The sequence below is a fragment of the Carassius carassius genome, chromosome 21, assembly GCF_963082965.1.
Source record: "Carassius carassius chromosome 21, fCarCar2.1, whole genome shotgun sequence".
In the NCBI taxonomy this organism is placed as follows: domain Eukaryota; kingdom Metazoa; phylum Chordata; class Actinopteri; order Cypriniformes; family Cyprinidae; genus Carassius; species Carassius carassius.
Genome location: NC_081775.1, coordinates 15,746,442 through 15,768,484, shown reverse-complemented (window position 1 = coordinate 15,768,484; position 22,043 = coordinate 15,746,442). Strand labels below are relative to the sequence as shown.

The following is a 22,043-nucleotide window of genomic DNA, read 5'->3' as shown; positions in this document are numbered from 1 at the left end:
GGCCCGTCTGGCACCAACAACCATGCCACGCTCAAAATTGCTTAAATCACCTTTCTTTCCCATTCTGACATTCAGTTTGGAGTTCAGGAGATTGTCTTGACTAGGACCACATACCTAAATGCATTGAAGCAACTGTCATGTGATTGGTTGATTAGATAATTGCATTAATGAGAAATTGAACAGGTTTATTAGATAATTGCATTAATGAGAAATTGAACAGGTGTTCCTAATAATCCTTTAGGTGAGTGTATATATACATACACACACGACATATGACATCAAAGAGAGTAGAAGCTCCTTATGCTTTTGAATCGCTCTCGCAGTACTTTAATGTCATAAACCGATCAGTCTTGCAGTGTGCAGCGCCGGTTCAAGTCAAACAAGCCTAATTTCTTTTCTCTCACAATCTTTATAATATATATATAGGCTATATAGCAAAAAAAAACAAAACGAAACAAGACCATCTAGTGGCAATGTGAAAGGAGTGTATCTACTAATGTCAGAGGGGTTAACCGCAGTTTAAAAAAGAAAACAGCATGTCCCAATATAATAATACCCTACTAAAGCATGTTAGCAATATCAGCTTATATAACTAGTAGCTAATGTTAGCATTTTACCTGCTGCACTGTCTGCTGCTTTCTTGTCGTCAGACCGATAGCCCTCCTTTCACTGGTGACTTTGTGTTTGAGGCCACAAATGTTACAAAGCTGTCATTAAGTTGAAGTTATCACACAGTCCTCGCTCAAGCCGCTCACTCGCTCTGTTTCATTACAGAAACAGGATTACATTACAATTACATTACTTTCATTACAGTGTGCTCCTTAGCACTGGGAGCTCCCTCTGCTGTCCGTAAGGTGCCTCTGCGCACCAGCCATTTCAAACCCAGCCTCCAGTATTTGGGCCACGCTTCCTAATTTGCATACACTCCTCAATCCTCAATCCTCAAATGCCCAATCCTCAATCTTCAAATGCCCAATCCTAAATCCCCAATCCTCAATCCTAAATGGCTAAATGATTAAATGCCCAATCCTAAATACCAAATTCTCAATCCTAAATCCTAAATGGCTAAATGACCAAATGCCCAACCCTAAATAGAAAATGCCCTATCCTAAATACAAAATTAATTTTCGACTTGGACTTTAAGTTTCAAATTTAGATTTTTAGATTTGGTTTAAGACTTTTAGTTTTAGACTTTTAGTTTATAATCTGACTCAATAATTCCTCTATATAAATCAAGAGCTTATTGAGCATGATTAATTATATTATTACTACTATTGCTTTATTATTACTAATAAAGGAAGTACTCTAGTTTATCCTAACATGAACTTGTTTCTTTAAATAGTTTGTCAGTTATTTGTTGTAATATCTTGTATTTGTTAAATCCATGACCAAATGACATGTTGCCATAACAGTGGCTTATTGTTGTGATTCCTGCACAGCATAATAACGCATGCCCCAGCTCTTAGTATTTTATTGCAGACAGGATTATAACATTGAAACCTATTTTTTTTGTTTGTTGGAAATTCTGTATAGTCACAATGTTCTGTATATATATTTTTGTGAATTATGAATTCTGTCATATTAGTTAGTGACACCAAACATAGGAGTATAAGGTTTGGTCTCTGAATCTGTTAAATATTTAAACATAATATTGGCAAATAAAAGACATGATCACGTTTACCATTGCTCAGTAAATTTTCGTGGATAAATCCAGTACGTAATTAATTTCTATACGAAGCTTGGAATTGTGTATGAGCAAATGATTTCCAAATGCAATTATCAAAAAGGTTTAGTTGCTCATGCAAATTGACCAGATTGACCAACAGAAAGCTGCTTGGTTTGAAAGTGACTTCTGTGCTGTGTTTCATACATTGCTATACCTTTGACAACAGACAATACACCTTTTTTTCCTCAATGAAATTTCATCATTTAATTTGATTATTTTTTTTTGTTTCCTCTAGGGGTCATATCAACTTGACCATGTTAGGAGCCATGCAGGTATCCAAGCATGGAGATCTGGCCAACTGGATGATTCCGGCAAGTTCCCAGCTTCATTTCCTTATTTATACATATGGCTGTATGACTGACTTTGAACAATAAGAGTGAAGCTGAACCAAGATTTTTTTTCTTGCTTAAATCTATCCATTTGCGTCTAACACACAAAACATTTTGTGGCTTTGCAGATACTGTATGTTTTTAATTGCTTATAGTTGTGTCCTTCTTAAGTATTTTAAGACAAGTGTACAAGGCACAACCTACCAGGAACCAAACTGAACTTCAATTCTTTCCCTTCTTTCCATCTGCATCCATTCGTCAGTCTCCCGCTGAGATTAACTTGAGATCTTTCCTTTTGTTTTCTGGAAATCACTGAGCAGCTAATGACAGGACTCCCAGTGTGAAATCCGAAATGATTTATGTAGAAGATGATGTTCTCTGAAGAGCACAAATACAGATGTATGGTCTCATTTTACGCCTGTTACCGTCTCCTTTCAAGCAGAATAAAGAAGTTGTCACTCAGGTAGCGCTTGTACAAACCCATGAAGAGTTTAATTCATTTTGTAACATGGTAGTGCAAATGTGCATATCAATTTTGGCCTGTATTAGCTAAACCAAAAGCTAATCCAAATTTTCAGTATCCAAATTGGAGATTAGACAAGCCTAATCTGAATTTTTTGGGGTCACAACCCATGAGTTGAGAACCACTACAGTTAAGAACCACAACATAAATCCCAACAGTTGAAATGTATAGTAGCTAGTGATCTAACACAGACTCCAGTTAATCAGACCCACTGCATGTCAGAGCAGTTTCCTATTCTATTATTTGCATTCACATTGTTCAGTGTAATTCTTTCTTACAGTCATCCAAGTATTGTCTTTGCATCAGCTAGCCTGCTATTGTCCTAAATCCAAAGTCATTGCTTCCCTCTAGGTTCACAAAATGTGTTTCCAAGGCTTAATGAGAGTCAGTGTTGGCTGTGGTTTTTTGGAGCTGTTTTTCTGCTGGCTGTCACCTGTGACGCCTGGTCTTGCTGTCATTTGAGGGACTGTCGATACACAGCTGCCCTGCTTGCAGACACCTCTGCAGGGTTATTTATAGTTCTTCAGGGCCCTCGCCCTGTCACTGACTGATGCCTCCAAGCCTCCTGGCCCTCTGCGCGTCTCGCTTATCGAGTTTGGTTGAAGGTTATTTCTCGCAAACTGACACACATGGACCATAAGATGCATTCTGCTTTCAGTGATCCCCCACTCCCCCACCCCCATCCTTGTTTCATTTTTTCCCCTTAAGTCTCCTCACTTGCACTTCAGTAAGGGCAAAATGTGAAGCATACATTGAAATGCAAAGATTACACTCATGAAAGATGTGCTACTTAATGTGTCTAAGATGCCGAAGATATGGATTGGTGAACTGATAACATTTAAATGAATGCATTTGTCAGAGGCTTTTATCCAGAGCGACAGCAACATAGCATTCAGAGTATATACTTTGTGTGCTCCCTGAGAATCAAACACATGACATTGGTGTTGCTTGTGCATTGCTTTACTATTTGAGTGCCCTGCTTTACCATTTCTACCTTCTTACAATGGAACTTCAATGGGTTCCAGCCAGGGAGAAATAAATGTTATTTAAATATGTGTTCCAGTATATAAAAGTATATTATTTGTTGATAATAAGTAGAAAGGTTTTTTTTTTTTTTTTTTTTTTTTTTTTTGCTAAAACTATGACCAGATGTTATTTTATTTTATTTTATTTTACAAAGCTTTGAAATATATGTTGCCTTAAGGGGGTATATTGTAATAAATGATAAAAAAAATTTTATTTACTAATATAATTAGTTTTTTTGTTGATTTCAAAAAGACATGTTGTGATTTATTTTTTAATTTAATTTATTTTTCATCTAATTACTGGACATTTCGGAAATCTCAGGCTTTCTCGCGTTTACCTGCATATTGGAAAAAGAAAACCGCCAAACCCATAACACATTATGTACAAAAGCTTTCATAATAAGCATAGACAGTAAAAGAAATGGACACAGCGAACCCATTGGAACTCAATTGAGACAAGTGAAGCCCATTTTTAGCACTTCCGTTTCTGACGCGCAGACTCAAACTAAGCTTGATGACGTCAGCAACCTGTCCTGACATTTGTAAATCTTCTAGTAGCTGTGCGTGCAAACTGCCATCGTTAATCTTGCAGAGACGGCGAGCTTGAGCGGGGAGTTCTTTGGCGTGAGTGAGCAGGAGTAAGTATTCTGATTAATTATTTTGTATAGTATTTTAAAATGTAACGCCAGTACGCCATATTAAGTTAATTGCCTGCGAGCTTCTACTCCTGTCTGTACGGTAATTTCTCTACTGTGCGACAGAGAGTCGAGTGGTTATGACGCAATCGTTAGCCTTTTTTTACAAAAACTGTTTCTACGGGGCCATAATGTAACATAGAAGGTAACGGAACCCTTTATACATTGTCGTGTATCTTTTAATGGACAAATGGAGTCTTTAAACGCCTCAGATGTAAAGTTATTCGCTGTCAAAGTGACACCAAAATGAATGCAAAGTCAATGGGATGCTAACGCAAGTGAAGTTCTGCTACAAGATGGCAGCTCGCGGCCGACTTCAACTTCCGGTCGACTTCCTTGCCGCCTGATAATAAGGGGCAGTGCAGTCGCCTGTCAATGACGTTAGTTACCCTTTGTTACCACCTTTACTGACGTAGAAACCACATGATTCATATGTCCACAGATTCGTGGACATATGCAGAAGTAGCTTAGCGACAAACTTCAACTAGAAAGAGATGCCGATCTCGCTTGTGTTTTACTCGACAGGTGAGTTGTTTTGATTTGTATCTTTACAGAAAACATATGCTATTATAACGATCAACAAGATTAGTATTATGTGGCATACATGCCAAACGCGGGGCATCGCTTCGCATCTCTAGCGCGAGAACGCGTCTGATCCAAAGTCTGATCAGGTCTTTGCATTGACTTTGTATGTAATCTACTCGCGCAAATCGTTGAACTCGCGTTAAAGCCATGATTTATCTTTCCGTCTGATTGATGGCCGTCAGCGGTTGGGTAGGAGACAACAAATCCCATCATTCCATGCTCCTTCTTAGCGTCATCAAACCACGCGATTGTTATTGTTTTGATAGTGCGCCCTCTCTTTGCAGGTCCTACAACCTGTACCTTTAAATAGCCTTTTCCAAAAGGTAATTTTAGCTCCATTTATACTATCACACATTTATTTACATATGTCTGACTATTTTCAGTCAGATACATAATGCATTCCACTAGCTTAAACAGGGGAGCATAGCAGTAGCAACGGCAAGTTCATGGCTCGATTTTTAGGGAAGTGTGCAATGTAAATATAATGCAAGTTTAACCTTAATACAACAGACCTGTAAAGACTATATTCTCCTGTGATGGTATGTTTAGGTCAGTAGCTGTATGTGGGGCCATCAGGGTACATTATCAGACATAACTAGGTTTGCATGCAGCACTAGAGTGTGCTGTTCTAAGCTGTCTTTAGCATTTAAACTCTTAATGAATCAGACAAGCCTGGCAGACTAATTACAATAATCCCTCCAATTACTGTGGGCTCCCCGGCCACCTCTCAAACTAAAGGGACAACAGACTGTAATGTAGCCAGAGGGCCTGGAGCTGAAAGACTCCTACTATCAAGAGAGGAACAGGGACGTTATATGTCCCCTCCTCTTCCTTCTGCTCATCGGCTGATAGCAGCTCTCCCTTTCCACGGCATCCCAAATGGTGATGAAGACATGCTACATCAAATAGTCTTAGCATCTTCAACAGGGGGCCGGTAACAATAAAAAGCAGACAAGTTGTCAGGGTTTGCCAGCTTACAGTATGAACTTTTATTTATGGGAAAAAAAACTGGTGTTCGGCTGTTATTATTAATCTTCACTTTTTGGACCATTAATCAACAAATCCCCTGTAAATACCACAGGTGTTATGATGGTGACATGTATGAAGGTTAATATATCTTTTAACCGAGCAAACAGGTTACTAAAAACCCAGCTCTCTCGTAGATTATCATGTAAAGTCATTTCAATTCAGAATTGCCCAAAAAGTTGTGTACTTTCTAAACTCTTCTTTATAATTAATTCCATTTTCATCAGTTTTACCCATTCCTTTGGATTTACTGACCAATTGTGAACATAATAGAGTTTGTTAGTGCCTACCTACTTTTGGTTCTGTTAGTATTTCTTCCAATTCTCACATATATACATATATATATATATAAATAAATAAAATATTTGTTAAAGCATTATAAGCCATGAACCAAGCCAACCAGCTACAAAGGTGAATCACAGCATTACAAACTTTGATTTGAAGCAAGAAAGCATTTGAAAATCAAACAAAAATGTATAAGACTGCATATTTAATGGCTTTAGTGAGGGAAATAACTAACTTGTGATTCTTTCTTGGAGTGTGATTTACACAGCCTTTCACCAAATAAAAAAAAAGATAAGGACATAAATTGTTATTTGTGAAGAGCCTGTTTTAAAATCTTAGGGCCAGATTTACTATCAGCTTGTACCAGCGCAAACCATCTTTTGGCATTAAAATAAGCACTGAAAAGGCTTGGACACAGTTATTTTTGTGCCTCACCTCACCTGCATTTGTAGGAGTTCCCATTTCAGACGCGAAATTTATGGGAGTAGAGTATTAAAATGAATCATGCAACGCAATTTACTAATGTTTGTGCTTGTCAAATGGTATTTGTGCTGTTATTTAACTCCCCCAAAAAGCATGTCTTAAAGCAAATGGTAATTTAAATGGTTCTTGGTTTTTCAGCTTATTTTATGCATAACATGCACTATGAAATGTTTTGTCCATTATTCACACATATTGCACGTATTTTGCAGCATTTTGTGTAAGGCTGAAGTTCTAATGACTTTGTACTCAAGTTGAAAAAAAAGGACCTTGCATTTTTTTTCCACTGCCCACATCTCAGTTTTTCAATGCAAAAACACATGCTGTGTGAATGGCCAATCTGACCTTTCATGTTTAATTTTATTTTTGTACTGTTGATTGTTTTCTCATCCAAATTATTTTGATGTGCTTGCATCCTAGGAGAAAATGCCCCTGAAGCAGCAGTAATGGGGATTTTGAATTTGCGTTCGTAATGTTCCAGAGCAGCTTAATCCAAAAACAAATGTACATCAGCCTTGAGCTCTTAGATGAGCTGGTTGGCATTCATTGGTAAAGGACAGCTTTGTTTTTTTTTTTTTTTATTTATTTATTTATTTTTTGGGTGAAGTGGTTTATGGACAAGAAGTGGGAAAATAGAGCCATTCCTCACTTTATAGTCATGCTGTGTCTTTAATTATAATGTACAATGCAGATGCAAAAAATGGGGGTCTGTCACAATCTGAACTTGATGATATGAAATAATCCCGCTTGCTTCCACATCCTAACACCCACACACTCTCTTGTTAAAAACAAGAGAACAAACCTTATTTGGGACTCACTCTTGACCCTCACTAAGAAATGGCTCTTATACAGCCTTTCAGCAAGCCCAGACACAAAATTATAGTCCACTTCAAGTTACCCATTACCTGACGGAACTTAAGGACACAGAAGTTGCTCAGTCTTTGCTCACTCTTCTGCATGAATCTTGTTCTCTCTTCTATGTTTTATGGCTTTCACCCCAGGGCATCCAAGATGTAGGTGACTTTGTTTCTTTAGTCAAACACAAATTATGATTTTTAGCTTCAGTTGTTGCAGTCTCTCAGTCGTACAATGCATGAAAAATGGTAACAGAATCTATGAGAGTAAAAAAAATCTTGGATTTAAATCTTGGATATCCTGGGGGTAAGCAGATAAACATCTAATTTTCATTTTTGGATGAACTATCCCTTTAACTTATACATTTCATAATTTTTTTTTTTTTATATATATATAATGAAGTGTACTGATTTTTTGAACAGTAAGATTTTATTTTTATAATTTTTTTATTATTTATATATATTTTTTTTATTAAAGAAGTCGCTTCTGTTCACCCATTCTGCATTTATTTAATCCAAAGTACAGCAAAATTCAGTAAAATGTATATATTTTTGGTTACTATTTAAAATGTTTTCTATTAGAATATACTTCTAAAATATAATTTATTCCTATGATTTTAAAGCTTAATTTCTAGCACCATTACTCCAGTCACATGGTCCTTCAGAAATCATTCTAATATTCTGATTTGCTGCTCAAAAAACATTTATTATTATTAATCTGTTGAAAACAGCGGAGCAGAATTTTTTTCAGATCCTTTGATGAATAGAAAGATAAAAGAACAGCATTTATCTGAAATAGAAATCTTTTGCAGTATTATTAATGTCTTCATCAACACTTTTGATCAATTTAAGCATCCTTGCTAAATAAAAGTATTAATTTCTATAACCCAGTGAGTTTTGAAGGATAAAGTGACACTGAAGACTGAAGTAATGATGCTGAACATTTTGCTTTGATCACAAGAATAAATTACATTTTCAAATATATTCAAAAAGAAAGCAATTTTATATAAAATTTTTTATAAAGCAATATTACTGTTTTGTTGTATTTTGGATCAAATGAATGCAGGCTTGGTGAGCAGAAGAGAATTCTTTAAAAAACATAAAAAAGTCTTACTGTTCAAAACATTTGGACTCACCGCTAAAGTAATTAATTCACCAAATGATTTCCCATATTTTAAATGTCCTTACAGCTCACAACAGCAAAAGAACTAAAACCCACAAAGGCACTGACCAATACATTTAGCAAACAATAGGAAAAAAAAACTAAATTACGAATTATTTCCATATTTTTGCCACAAAGTGCCATTTTATTTTGTACGTAAAGCCAATGCTTCACATCTTGGCAGCATCATCATCTCAGGTGTGCATTATTTGCTAATAATTCTGTGGCCTGCTGTGAACTATTCCTTACTTATATTATGGTAATAATATTCATAGTATCTTATTTGCTTAAAGGGATAGTTCCTTCTTTACTTATTATTTTCCAAGCATATACAGTCTTACAGATTTGGAAATGAGTCAATGATGAAATTATTTTAATTTAACAAATTTTTTTTTTGGCCAAATTTGTGCTTCAAGGTTTCTTGATATTAATTAAGGGAGAAGTGTCAGTGGCTAACACTGCGCAGAGGAAAGCCACCGTTTCAAAAGGTTATGTTTCTGGTTAATTATAAAAAAAAAAGAACCTGGAATGTAATACCCTAAAGTTCACAGACTTCCCAAGATGTGATAAAGAATTATACAGTTGTCTGCAGTTGTTCGGCTCTGTTAAACTACAGCCTTTTGTCACACTGTCATTAGCACTTCAGTTGTTGTCTAAGAAACGGCATTAATGCTAGACGCTATTGAATTGCCACGCATTTAAATGTCCAGCCCGTTTGTGTAGGAGAGAATGAATTTAGAGGAGCGGATAAGGATGCAAACCGACAAAAGGAAATCACCTGAAGTGAAGGGCATTGTAATAATAAAAACTCCATAATCTTCGGGAAGAAGGAGGCGGGAACCGGCGGACAATCAAATGAAAGACTTTCATTTCCCAATCACTCCACCGGCCTCGCTCGTTCCCACATCCCTCGGCCCCGCCCCACTCGTCACAGGCATAATTTCTCCTCTTCATCAGCAGTCATGAAAAGCAAGGATAGTGTGATTTACAAGGGAAATATTTGATAAGTTGTCATGGAAACTCTGTCTGCTGTCCACTAAAGTTGCATTTTTTTTTCTCCATGTGAAATATCCCCTCAGCACATATATATACACACACACCCACACAGCACTTCCATGTGGCACTTCCCCAACGTGTAAACAGCTCTCCTTCCAGAATGTGCCTCCTTCAAAGCCTGCATAAACGAAGTAGAATAAAGCCCAGGTGTCTGTACTTGGACCCTTTCTTTCCACTTTGCTCCCTTTTATTTAGTTGCATGCTTGTCAAGCTCTCTGTGTTAAGAGCCCTTTGCAGTGATGATGAGAGCTTGATGGTTGATTGATTGATTTGCTCTTTGTGGTTTTGAGATAGACTCTTGGTCCATTTTCAATCGGTTAATGCATTATTATTCTTCATCTGACAAATGAAAGTTCGAGTTTCATATCCATATATGTCATTTGGTGTGATTTGTGAACCGTTTTCAAGGATGGAAACTCAATGAAAGCTTACATCACTCTTTGGCAATTCATTTTTTCTATTGTTATTCAGTTGTAGGAAAGCCATATATAGGGCCGGGAACAGCAACTACCTCAAGATTCATTTCAGTGAATAATGTACAGTGTCTCAGTTGGATTGCAGTTATTATTACTGCTTAAAACTAATTTAGAAATAAAATTAGTTTTTAATTGCTTTAATAAAAATACAAATATAACAAAATATGCCAATTAAAGAATTATTGAATGTTAAAAACCACATTGAGCTTGTGACATAAACCACACGCATCAGAAGGACATTGAAGGACTGTCTACTGACCTGTCAGTCAGCAATTGAGCAAAAAAAGGGTTAAATGTGTCCAAAATCTAAAAATTTTGATACTTTATCAATATGTTACGCACTGATGTACGTGATTTATTAAGTCATGAAATGACCACACTCTTGAAATCAGTGTCATTTTAGTATTATTTATGTATTATTACAGTATTTATGAACATTTTTGATATTTTTATTTTATTTAATTTGATCATTTTGTATTTAATTTTAACTTTTAATAACATTTGATTTTTCATTTTTTATAATTTAGTTCACGTAATGAAAATTGTTTTTATTAGTTTTAGTTAACAAAAACCACATTGCTTGAAATTCGGATCATACTGTAAGTGATCACAGGAGACTCATTGGAGACTCATGTTACTACTTGCTATAGGTCATGGTTTATCGCACCTGACACTATTGAGATATATTGTAATGTGTAATGTAATCTTGGCCCAGCTCAATTAAATATCCAAGTGGAACAATATTGAGTATCCCTAATCGTTATATATTAATACATAATTCGCCATATTATGTCTGTGTGGCCTCTTAATTTACCTAAGATTTCTCCATTACATTTAGAGTAAACAGGAATGACTTTCCGTAAGCCTGTATTGAGGACATTATCATAGATAAATAGACCTTGAAAAATAATATTGTTCAAAGATATTGTTCAAAGATATTCCTCCATACATGAGTGTGCACAAAATGCAGACACCTGTAGTACAGAAAAACCATCAAGACTTTAAGTGTTCCATTTATATTCACTTCTTTTTATTGAGAATCTACTCAAGCATTTCAAGTACGACTGTCTCTGTTGGAGACTGAATAAGATCATGCTGTTTGAGCTTAAGCCCAATACTTTGAAAAACAGCAGAAGACATTTTCTTAAATGAATACCCAAAGCCTATAAAATAGATTTGAGAAATTCCTATAAAAAGATACTACGGGGGATCAGGAAGCATGAGCGGTCAAGGCCGTTTCCATTTGTCATAGTGGATCTAAATTATGGCAGAATATCTAGGCATTTACTTAATGTGTTGCTTCAGGGATGGTAGGAAATGTTATGTTGATGCATTCAAGAGCAAAACTAAATCTATATGGCACAAGACAAGCTTATACTCTTAGCTTCCATGTGCCCAGTTTGTTTGTGCAAGTGTCTGTGTTTGAGCATGTTTTGGGGGAAAAAAAACAATAAAATAAACGTCACTAAAAAGGCCCTTTTGTTAAGTGACTCCAGCCACAGGTAATCTGGTTTATGGTTTCCTAGCAACAATGCCCTTTCCGATCCCTTATAAAACAGATCTGACCGAGCTCTCCTGTGTTCCTCAAATTGAACTAAAATACATAGACCACTGTAGGATTTCATTTGAATTGCTTAATCAGTTCTCAATTGTTTCCTACAACCTGAAATATTGTGTGTTTGTAATGCAAAAATGTGTTTTGATTTATATGCATGTGTTGCTTGTGTCTTGCAACATCTTTATTTGTATGTTTCCCTTCAGGGTAAGATGGTGAAGGGCATGGGAGGGGCTATGGATTTAGTGGCCAGTGCTGGAACTAAAGTGGTTGTTACAATGGAGCACTCTGCTAAGGTAGGTGTAATCATATGAGACTTTGTTATACTGGCTTGTTAGCTGCTGCTCAATAACAAGAATTTAATATAATTAGCATTTCAGACACAACATGGCCATTTGTTTGTTTGTGCTAATGCTAATGAAAATATTTCCAAATGATCAAGTTTTGGATGTTGCATATAGTTCTGGAATGCAGACAAGCGTAGTGACAGATGGTAAAGTGTTCTGTGTTTGAATTGGGCTAGAATGACACAGAATGATGTTCGGGACCTGCGAATTAAATAAGAAAATAAATTCCATTCCATTTTGATCCAGTACACAAAAAGTTTGGTAACACTTTATTTTAAGGTGTCCTTGTCACACGTTGCATGTACTTACTATTATAACAACAATAAATTATGCATAATTACAGGGAAGTTGTTACAGAGAAACTGACAGAGGCGTTTGGATTCATCTGCAGAGCTTTAACAGGCAAGGGTTGGACACTGGCAAACAGGCATATCATGGGCAAGACAAAAGAGTAGTCCATTAAACAGACATGGTCAATCTCTGGCGAACAATGTCCAAACAGGGTAATCCAAAGGGGTAATTCGAAACAGAGGGCAATAGTTCAGGCGAGGGTCAAACAGAGTCCAAACAGGGCAAGTCAAGAGAAAAATCCAAAGACAGGCAAGATATCTGAAAACACCACAAGACTAAACAGGTAGTAGTTGACAGGAATAAAATACCAGGAATGGCTCCATACAGTAGCTATCAGTAGCTATCACTAAGCAGAGATAAATGCTAACAATGCTCGGCCTGGCATTTGGGTGTTGTATAGTCTGTGTTATTGGTGGCAGGTAATCATTGAAATGATACATAGGTAACACTTAGCATATAGTGGATACATGTAGTTCATTAATATTACTCCGTACTTAAATGTATAATTACACTGTAACAAGGACCTTAAAATAAAGTGTGACCAAAAATTGTAAAAAGTTAGTAACAAATAAAAAAATTTAATGCAATGAAAATGATCCATTTTCGATATATGCACTAGGGGTATCAACTAGTCGACGTCGACTAGTCACTGGTCCTATAGAGGGCGCAACAGGATAAGAAATCTTTGAAGGACTTTCACATTTACGCTCCATTTCTGAACAGTTAAAATGACAAATACATGCATGTTCTGAAAGTGCTCTACAAAATGTATGATTATATTACTGGATGCTCGAAAACTGAACTGAAGAATACACGTTTTAAACAGTCTATTGTACAGTGAATTAATTGTTGTTCTAATCTAATGCGCTGCTGCACTGTAACACACACACACATAGTCTACAGACAGTAGCTCGTACATCACACACTGATCTCAAGCACACAAAATCATTCAACGCGGAAATGTATTGGCAACACTGTTCTGTGATTTCCCAATAAAATAGCTTCGAAACTGAAAAGTTCAAGCATTTATTTCTTAATAACTAAATCCCACAGCTTCACTACTAGAAGAGAGACGCTGCCAGGTAGAATTTATTCACACACGCAATCGTTCTCAATAATGCATTCATATGAATTTAATCTTTACTGTGCTACTTTATCTGTATCTCATTTGAGCAGAAATCTATAAACGAAATATAACAACCCAAAGACAAAAGAACTGATAAAAATTAGCTTTTATAGGAGCAAAAGCCATGTGGGAAGTGCTGTGTCATATGCCATAGCTGTGCACAAGATGTTTAAGTCTCAGCTTCAGAATTATTTGTTCATTCATGTAGTCATTAGCGACAAGTCAACTTCGACTCGACTCTCATCACATAAAAGTAGACTTCAAAAAATCAGAAGTCGTTCAACCGCTAATATGCACTACTGTTCATACTGGTCTGTTCTGGGTTTTTTTTTTTTTTTTTTTTTTATTCAGCTAAGATGAGTTAAACTGATCAGAAGTGACAATATTACAGTTAAGTTTTCGCAATAATAATTCACAATATTATTGTTTTTACTTTATTTTTTTTTTTACTTATTTTTATTTTTAATCAATAAATACAGCTTTGGTGAACATAAAATACTTCTTTCATTAAAAAACAAAAACAAAAAACATATTGACCTCAAACTTTTGAACAGTATTGCATGTTAGTAACTTTAATTGGATAATTATTAGAAGTTGCTTGGCTTATTAAAAGTGAGCTTTAGATCCAATGACCACTCGTGTCATATTTGTACATTTATCTATGCCATCCATGACTTTTCCATAGTCACTAGACCCACCACTCAGTTTGAAAACTTTCCCCACTCCTGAAATCCCAATTTATAAGCTGGTTTTTAAAAATGTCAGCACTTTTTGGGAAGCTACTTAAAAAAGTAATATAAGTGATGTTTCTTTCTCGTGAGTCGATGGTAAATCAACTATCAAAGATATGGTATATGAACAGAATAAGGTATGTTGAGCATTATATTATGAAGGTATTTCTTCAGTGTTTCTTGTAATTCGTCCAAGTAGTTTGGTTCTAAATGTAGAAGCAAGTGAAGATTGCATCAATCTGTTTTAATGAACAGATTCTTATTGAGTCACATTGCATGGCACATATTCCCTGTGAGAAGGGCATCATTATTTCCCGTGAGTGACAGAATCTATTTTCCTTAAGCAGACATTTGGAGAGGCATCAGTATTCTGAGAAGCTTTCAGCTGTGCAGATAGGGGAATACATACATGCCATGTCAAAGGTGTATGCTATGCGTATTTGCAATCTTAAAGGATAGTTACCCAGAAATAAACATTCTGTCATTATTTACTCGCCCTCATGTTTTTCCAAATTTGTATGCTGTTATTTTATCAGTGGGGATTTTTTTTTGTTTGTGAATAACATACAAATAAATGTTTTGCTCCAAACAGCAAAAAAAAAAAAAAAAAAACATAGGGATGTACAGCATATCGTTACCTTATCAGTTTTGGCTGATATTAGAGAGATTATGTTTTCTTTTTTAGGTTTCATTTTTGATTACTTTAGACCAGTTTTATTTTAGTTTCATTGATATACTGATATACTACTGTAGTTTTTGTTAATATTTTGAATTAGATGTTGTTTTCTGCTTTTAAAATTATAGATAGTTTTACTAATTGTTTTGTTTTGCAATTTTTATTATTTCTTTTTAAACGTCAGTACCATATATATATATATATATATATATATATATATATATATATATATATATATATATATATATATATATATTTTAACGTTAAGTTATTTTAGTACTGCAAATTAAACAACAAAAATAAGAAATATTTCCTTGGCAGCTAGATTTTTATGGTTTTAGTTTTAGTTGTAAAAAAAAAATTATAGAATTTTTAAGTTGAATAACCATACCATGAAAACAATTATATCGCCCATAGTTTTAATATTGATGCATTCCTACAAGAAAGCATCATGAAAGTATCCTGAAATTGGCTTGTGCATTACATACCAAGTATTTTGAAGCTATATTTAATAGCTTTGTATGGCTTCTAAAGATTTGTAATATATTACATGAGTCACATGGACCACTCTGCTGCTTTTGTGGTCTCTTTTTGTAGCTTGACAGCCACTATGAACTGTCATTTAATGGAAGGAGCTGTGTAAAGATTCTTCAAAAACCTTTGACAGCATACAGGTTTGAAACGACAAGAGGGTGCTCTTTACTGTTTCTTGTAACAGTCCTTAAGGTACAGCTTTAGTGGTATGTTCAGCACATTTTGAAATTGTCTGTGAAAGAAGAATCAAAGAAGAATTTAAATAGAATGTAGTAGAAAGAAATTAATATTTATTTATTTTTCTTCAGAAATTGGCCATCAGCATGTTGTCAGATTAAAAACATTGAGTATTAATTATTGATAAAATTGATTAATTAACCATATTTATTTTAATTTATAATTTTATATATATATACACATATACACACACACACAGTATATATGTCAATTCTTCCAAAAAAATTTAAAAGAGAGAGAGAAAGACTCAGACATAGATTTGGATGTTTTTGGATGTGTCCATCAAGAAAACCCCTATTAAACCTAAATGACACCATTGTTAAACAATCTATGTCAGAGTTCAGTGTTCCCATCTGTGAAATGTGCTTAGATTTGTTCAAGGGTCGTGAATAGTCTCGGTTATGGCAGTGGTGACATAATTCCCTTCACACCACTCAGATCACATTGATTCAGACAGAGATGGAGTGAAAGACAAGTGAAGTGAAGTGACATTCAGCCAAGTATGGTGACCCATACTCAGAATTTGTGCTCTGCATTTAACCCATCCGAAATGCGCACACACACAGAGCAGTGAACACACACACACACACACACTGTGAGCACACACCCGGAGCAGTGGGCAGCCATTTATGCTGCAGCGCCCAGGGAGCATTTGGGGGTTCAATGCCTTGCTCAAGGGCACCTAAGTCGTGGTATTGAAGGTGGAGAGAGAACTGTACATGCACTCCCCCCACCCACAATTCCTGCCGGCCCGGGACTCGAACTCACAACCTTTCGATTGGGAGTCCGACTCTCTAACCATTAGGCCACGACTTCCCCACTCTCCAGACAAGAGAGATGGGCATAGAAAGACATGGCTGCCTGTGGTCACATGCTGCCCTTCTTTGTTCATGCTGGCAGTGGCCGGCCTAGAGGAAGGCTAACAGGGCCAGCTGCTTTTCCCTGGTGGGATGAACTCTCTGGACATGAGTAGAGTTGACCACCATTAGCTATCTAATTATTATGCCCTGATCCAACAGCACATGGAGTCAGCAGGGCGAGTGTATCCAGTACGCCTGCGGGTTGTGCACCATTCAGCATTTAATTTAGAGCGCCTTTTTTACTTGCCATTCCTGAATTAAAATTTCAATTCAGTTTTATAAAAAGTAGAATTAAAATGGAATGTAGTTCAAATAAGTTCATGTTGAATAGACGTTTTTCTCAACAACAACAAAAAGTCATAATGAGCATATAATTAGATACAATCATATGGAGTATTTCTGAAAAAATTAATGTGTAAATGGGTTAAAATGGGAAACATTGATTAATAATGTTTATGTATTTATATTATAACTATTTAAATGATCATACTTGAATATAATAAGTATTAAATAAATATTAAACATTAAATATGTATTCAGATAAATAATTTATTGTAAATAAGTTATATTTAATATGTCATGTATGAAATTATATTACTTATAATTACTTATTGTATTATTTTTAATATTACTACTATAACTAGTTACATTATGAATCACTAATAATTCATTTTATATAACATATTAAATATATATTATAATATTGTCAAATTTTTTGGAAGGACACCACAATGCTTTAATGTAATATTTATTCACTTCATGAATACTCATTTATTCATGTTCATATTCATATTTATTCATGTTCATTTGTTATAATATAATTTCATGTATATGTAATTTACAGAAGTACATCTAATCAAACATTATTCTGCATTTAAGAGGATAAATAGATCTAAGTCTTATGGGTCTTGGTAATTCAGTTTTAAATTAATGAATTAAATTGAAATTAATTTCTAAATCATCCAACCCTCAGACAGTCCTCAATAATATATATTAAAACTAATATGGGCCAAAAGACATTTTATTTTTTGAATTCCTTGTTTTCTTGTGCTAATGAAACATAGCGTATTTTAGATATTTAATATTCTACATTATATTTTGTGTTTGTTTTGTTACATATTTTCTAGGGTGGCAAACACAAGATTCTGGAGAAGTGCAATCTGCCTCTGACCGGAAAACAGTGTGTGGACCGTATAATCACAGAAAAGGTGGGTTTTGATTTACAAGAGCCAATGATTTTACCTTTTTAACATAGGAGACTACTTTAATCAACAGCCCACACCGTGTCTAACCAGACTCTGCTGCTTATCACTTCATCAATATACAAAATCAGCCTTGGATAAAACTTCAGTTGCCACAGTGAAAAGCTGTGAAAATGGCTTTGCTCCCTTCTCTTAACGCATGTACAAAGAGATAAGAAGATATGATGAATTGTTATGACACTGCACATAAGCAGTGGAAAATGGAAATCCAATTATTGGGCCAACCTTTATCAAATCTCCTGATTGGAGCGACATTACATATTGACTGTTTTTTGTTTGTTTTTGTTGTTTTTTTGAAACCCAGAGCTACTTAATGTGAATGCTACCTAATAATATTATCAGCCCTGCTACATGGCCTGTATTCGAAGAGCTAGGTGGTGGAGCCTAAGGATTTGCTGTAGTCTCATCAAAGAGCCTTATTAGATGGTTCAGGGGCTCTTGACTGCTGTGTCTGTTCATACTGTAGCTGCTGGTTTTTATGGAGTGCTGCTGGCACTTGTTGAGCCGACCTCTCGCCTCGCCAGCGGTGTCACTGGACTGTATGCACCACAGCCTTTCTCCGCTCCTTACCTGTTAGTCTTCTGTTTCTCTTTGTATGCTTTGCCAGCGTCTGCTTTTGTAACAATTACACACTGTGGTTTCCATTGAAAGGATTCTGTCAACATTTGGAAAGGTTAGACCTCTCCAGCTACACTGCCACCACCTTCTGTTCAGCCTGTGTTTGTCATGCTACCCTGCTGTTCAACACAACCCCTGTCTGTCAGCCTAACAAGCTGAGCTTTAATTTTGCTTGTAAGAAGAACCTTTTGACTCTTTAACCCTCATGTTCTTCAAGACCCCAAGGCCATTTTAATAGCTCAAGAAACATCTTTAGCATTCAAATATATCCTTGATACTTGGCGGCTCAGTGTCACATGATCCTTCATTAATCATTCTAATATGTTATTGCTGAAGAAACATTTATTATTATTACTAATCTTGAAAACATTGTGCATTTTTCAAGGATTCTTTGAATGGAATATTAAAAATCTTTTTATTTTTTTCTTCTTTTTTTTAAGTGTCTTAAATGGCACATTAATTAATTTAATGAAACCCTACTTTTGAAGGATAAGGTATATTTTCTGCACTGTTATATATCTGTTTATAATATATGTTTTATTTATAATACAGGTCTTGAAATATTAGACATTTTTTATATCTGTAGAAATTATCATTAACTAAAATTAATAAATGCTGTAAAAGTATTTTTCATTGTTAGTTTGTGCTTTCTAATGCTTTAAGTAATAACTAATTGAAATTGAAACTTAATACTAAGCTTCAGTAATATCTACCTTCATGATTTAACTAAGTACTGAGACTAAACATATAGATTGTCACTCAAAAAATACAAGGTTTAAGCTGCTTTTCAAACCTCTATTAAAAATATTAACAAGAAAGAGCAACTGTTAGAGCCAGAGGATCTAACTTAACATATGTGGTTAATATGTTAGTTTCATTATGAGCTGTCTTCTAAATAGAACCAATACAGGGCAAACATCCTTGATTCCTAGAATGCATATAAATCCAAAAATGGCATGCTGAGCCAATTTTCCACTTGTCATTTCAGCAGCACACATATCTCCAGCGATGGACGTTTTATATAAATATTGCTGGCAAACTGTGATGTTATTATGCCATCCATCTTGCCATGTTTGACTGTTCAATTAGCTTTCCCCAATTGTTGAAAAAAAATAAACAAGCATGCAGTACAATATCACTGAGGAGAGAAACATTTTTATGACTCCGTCTGGAACTCTGGCAGGTATAGGCCTACATTGTTACACATCCAAGCAAATCCTAGAGACTCATTCAGATGAAGGAGAGGATGCAGAGACAGCAGGCCCAAGGCAAAGCTGCCCATGGCAGGTTCTGCTCCACAGGTATTCAGTGAAATGAGACTCCGGCAACATTAGATCTGGGTCACATTGAACATTAAAGGGATAGTTGACCCAAAAATGAAAATTAAGTCATTACTTACTCGCCCTCATGTTGTTCCAAATCTGTAAGGCCTTTGTTCATCTTTGGAACACAAATTAAGATGCATTCTGAGAGCTCTCTGACCCTCTGATCAGTGGTTCAACTGTAATTTTTACGAAGCTACGAGAATACTTTGTGTGTGCAAAGAAAATAAAAATAACGACTTTATTCAACAATTTGTCTCCTCCTCATCACCCTATAGCCCCATTATGAAGAGTATCACATACGTAAATAACATATGCCACTTATGTACGCGGATTCGTTGTTTACATTCAGATCAAAGCGTAAACAATGTAAATGGCATATCTGCGTATGGTGCTGCTGACACAGAACAGCATATGTTGTTTACATATGTGATACTCTCCATAATGACACTATAGGGTGATGCAGAGGAGACAAATTGTTGAGTAAAGTTTTTTTTGTTTGTTTTCTTTGTGCACAAAAAGTATTCTTGTAGCTTCATAAAACTACGGTTGAACCACTGATGTCACATGCGTTATTTTAAAGATCTCCTTGCTACGTTTCGGTGCCTTGATCATGTTAGGATCCTTGCTGTCTATGGGAGGGTCAGAGAGCTCTCGGATTCCATCAAAAATATCTTAATCTGTGTTTTGAAGATAAACAAAAGTTTTACAGGTTTGGAATGAGATGAGGGTGAGTAATTAATGACAGAATTTTCATTTTTGGGTGAACTATCCCTTTAACAACAGGCTGCTGGGTTTCATGCAAACATACATGATTTGGTTCAGTAATGGCCTTTAGCATGCACAATGCATGCACTTGACCTCTTGCAGGTCATTGTGAACCACGTACGTGTCTTGACTAACAAATGTGTTTTTATGTCTCTATAAACAACATTGTGTATTATGTATTGTATTATAATTACAATAATAGAATAAAAAATTATGTTAATGATCTGACCTGTTTAGAGCCCATTTAATTACTGCAAGTTTAATGAACACAATAAAAGAAATAAATTGCGCTAATAGTTGGGAGGTTTATATTCCCTTTTTTCCCCAGTGTGTTTTTAGACTTTCTGGATATATTGTTTTTCATTACATTTTTTCACCACATTTCCTTTCTCTACCCCATCTGACCACATCCTCAAGGTCAGAAGAATTCACTTACACATGGCTGCACATTTGATGGCACTTCTGTCATGCTCACATTGTTTTCCTTTCTTCTCCAGGCTGTATTCGATGTGGACAAGGACAAAGGTTTAACCCTGACTGAGGTTTGGGAGGGTCTGACACCAGATGACATTAAGAAATGCACAGGGACTGACTTTGAGGTGAATGACACAATTGAATTACAGAAGCACGTAATAATATTAAACACTTTATACCATACTGTATGTAATATAGCCCACTATGGCATTTTACAACAGACAAAACCCTCTAATACTTGCTTGAATGAAAACTAACGGCATTAGCTAGAATACAAGGTCATAATTTTGACGTCTGCTTATTTTCCTGTTGTTGTTTGTTTTTTTTCCTTACAGGTCTCTCCTAACTTGAAACCAATGCAGCAGATTTAATGGTTTTAGAAAAATGCTTAAGGCTGTTTAGACATCTGATGGAAACCACACACTTGTTAAATCCCCCATGCAAATCCTTTTAGGGCTTCAACTGAGGAAATGTCACTGAAGCATGTTCAAAACAACAAATATCCAACAAGGGCGTCACAGTATCTTCATCTGTTTCAGTGATTTCCATGAATGTGCAATTGCCTGAATGGTTGTTTTAGCTTATCAATATCAGTTTATTCAAATGCAAATTCAAATGTTAGAATGTCGATAGGTGTTGAATGGAAAATATTGTCAATAGGTTAAACAGAAAGTATTGTGTTTATTTTAAAAAGAACAGTCAGTCATTTCATATTTAGATTTTCCATTTGCCCATCTAATTCAACTTTATCTGTATCTGGAATCTGAGGGTGCAAAAGAAATCAAAATATTAAGAAAATCACCTTGTTGTCCAAATTAAGTCCTTAGCAGTGCTTATTATGAAAAAAAAATAGTTTTTATGTTTTTTCGGTAAGAATTGTACTAAATGTCTCCATTTTTACTTAATATCCTAATATCCATTTTTTTTCACATAAAAGAAAAATCAATCATTTTTTGCCAT

At 35.3% G+C, this 22,043-nt stretch overlaps 1 protein-coding gene across 2 annotated transcripts in view; it reads left to right on the top strand.

Moving 5' to 3' along the window:
* oxct1a (3-oxoacid CoA transferase 1a) overlaps window positions 1-21,586 on the top strand; it is a 45,563-nt gene extending 23,977 nt beyond the window's left edge. For both annotated transcript variants that reach the window (XM_059503468.1, XM_059503469.1), the window contains exons 13-17: window positions 1,962-2,037; window positions 11,984-12,073; window positions 17,767-17,847; window positions 21,107-21,208; window positions 21,419-21,586. In XM_059503468.1, the coding sequence (XP_059359451.1) occupies window positions 1,962-2,037; window positions 11,984-12,073; window positions 17,767-17,847; window positions 21,107-21,208; window positions 21,419-21,454 (385 nt within the window). In that variant the 3' untranslated portion in view covers window positions 21,455-21,586. The remainder of the gene's footprint in view (window positions 1-1,961; window positions 2,038-11,983; window positions 12,074-17,766; window positions 17,848-21,106; window positions 21,209-21,418) is intronic.
* The last annotated feature ends 457 nt before the right edge of the window (window positions 21,587-22,043 follow it).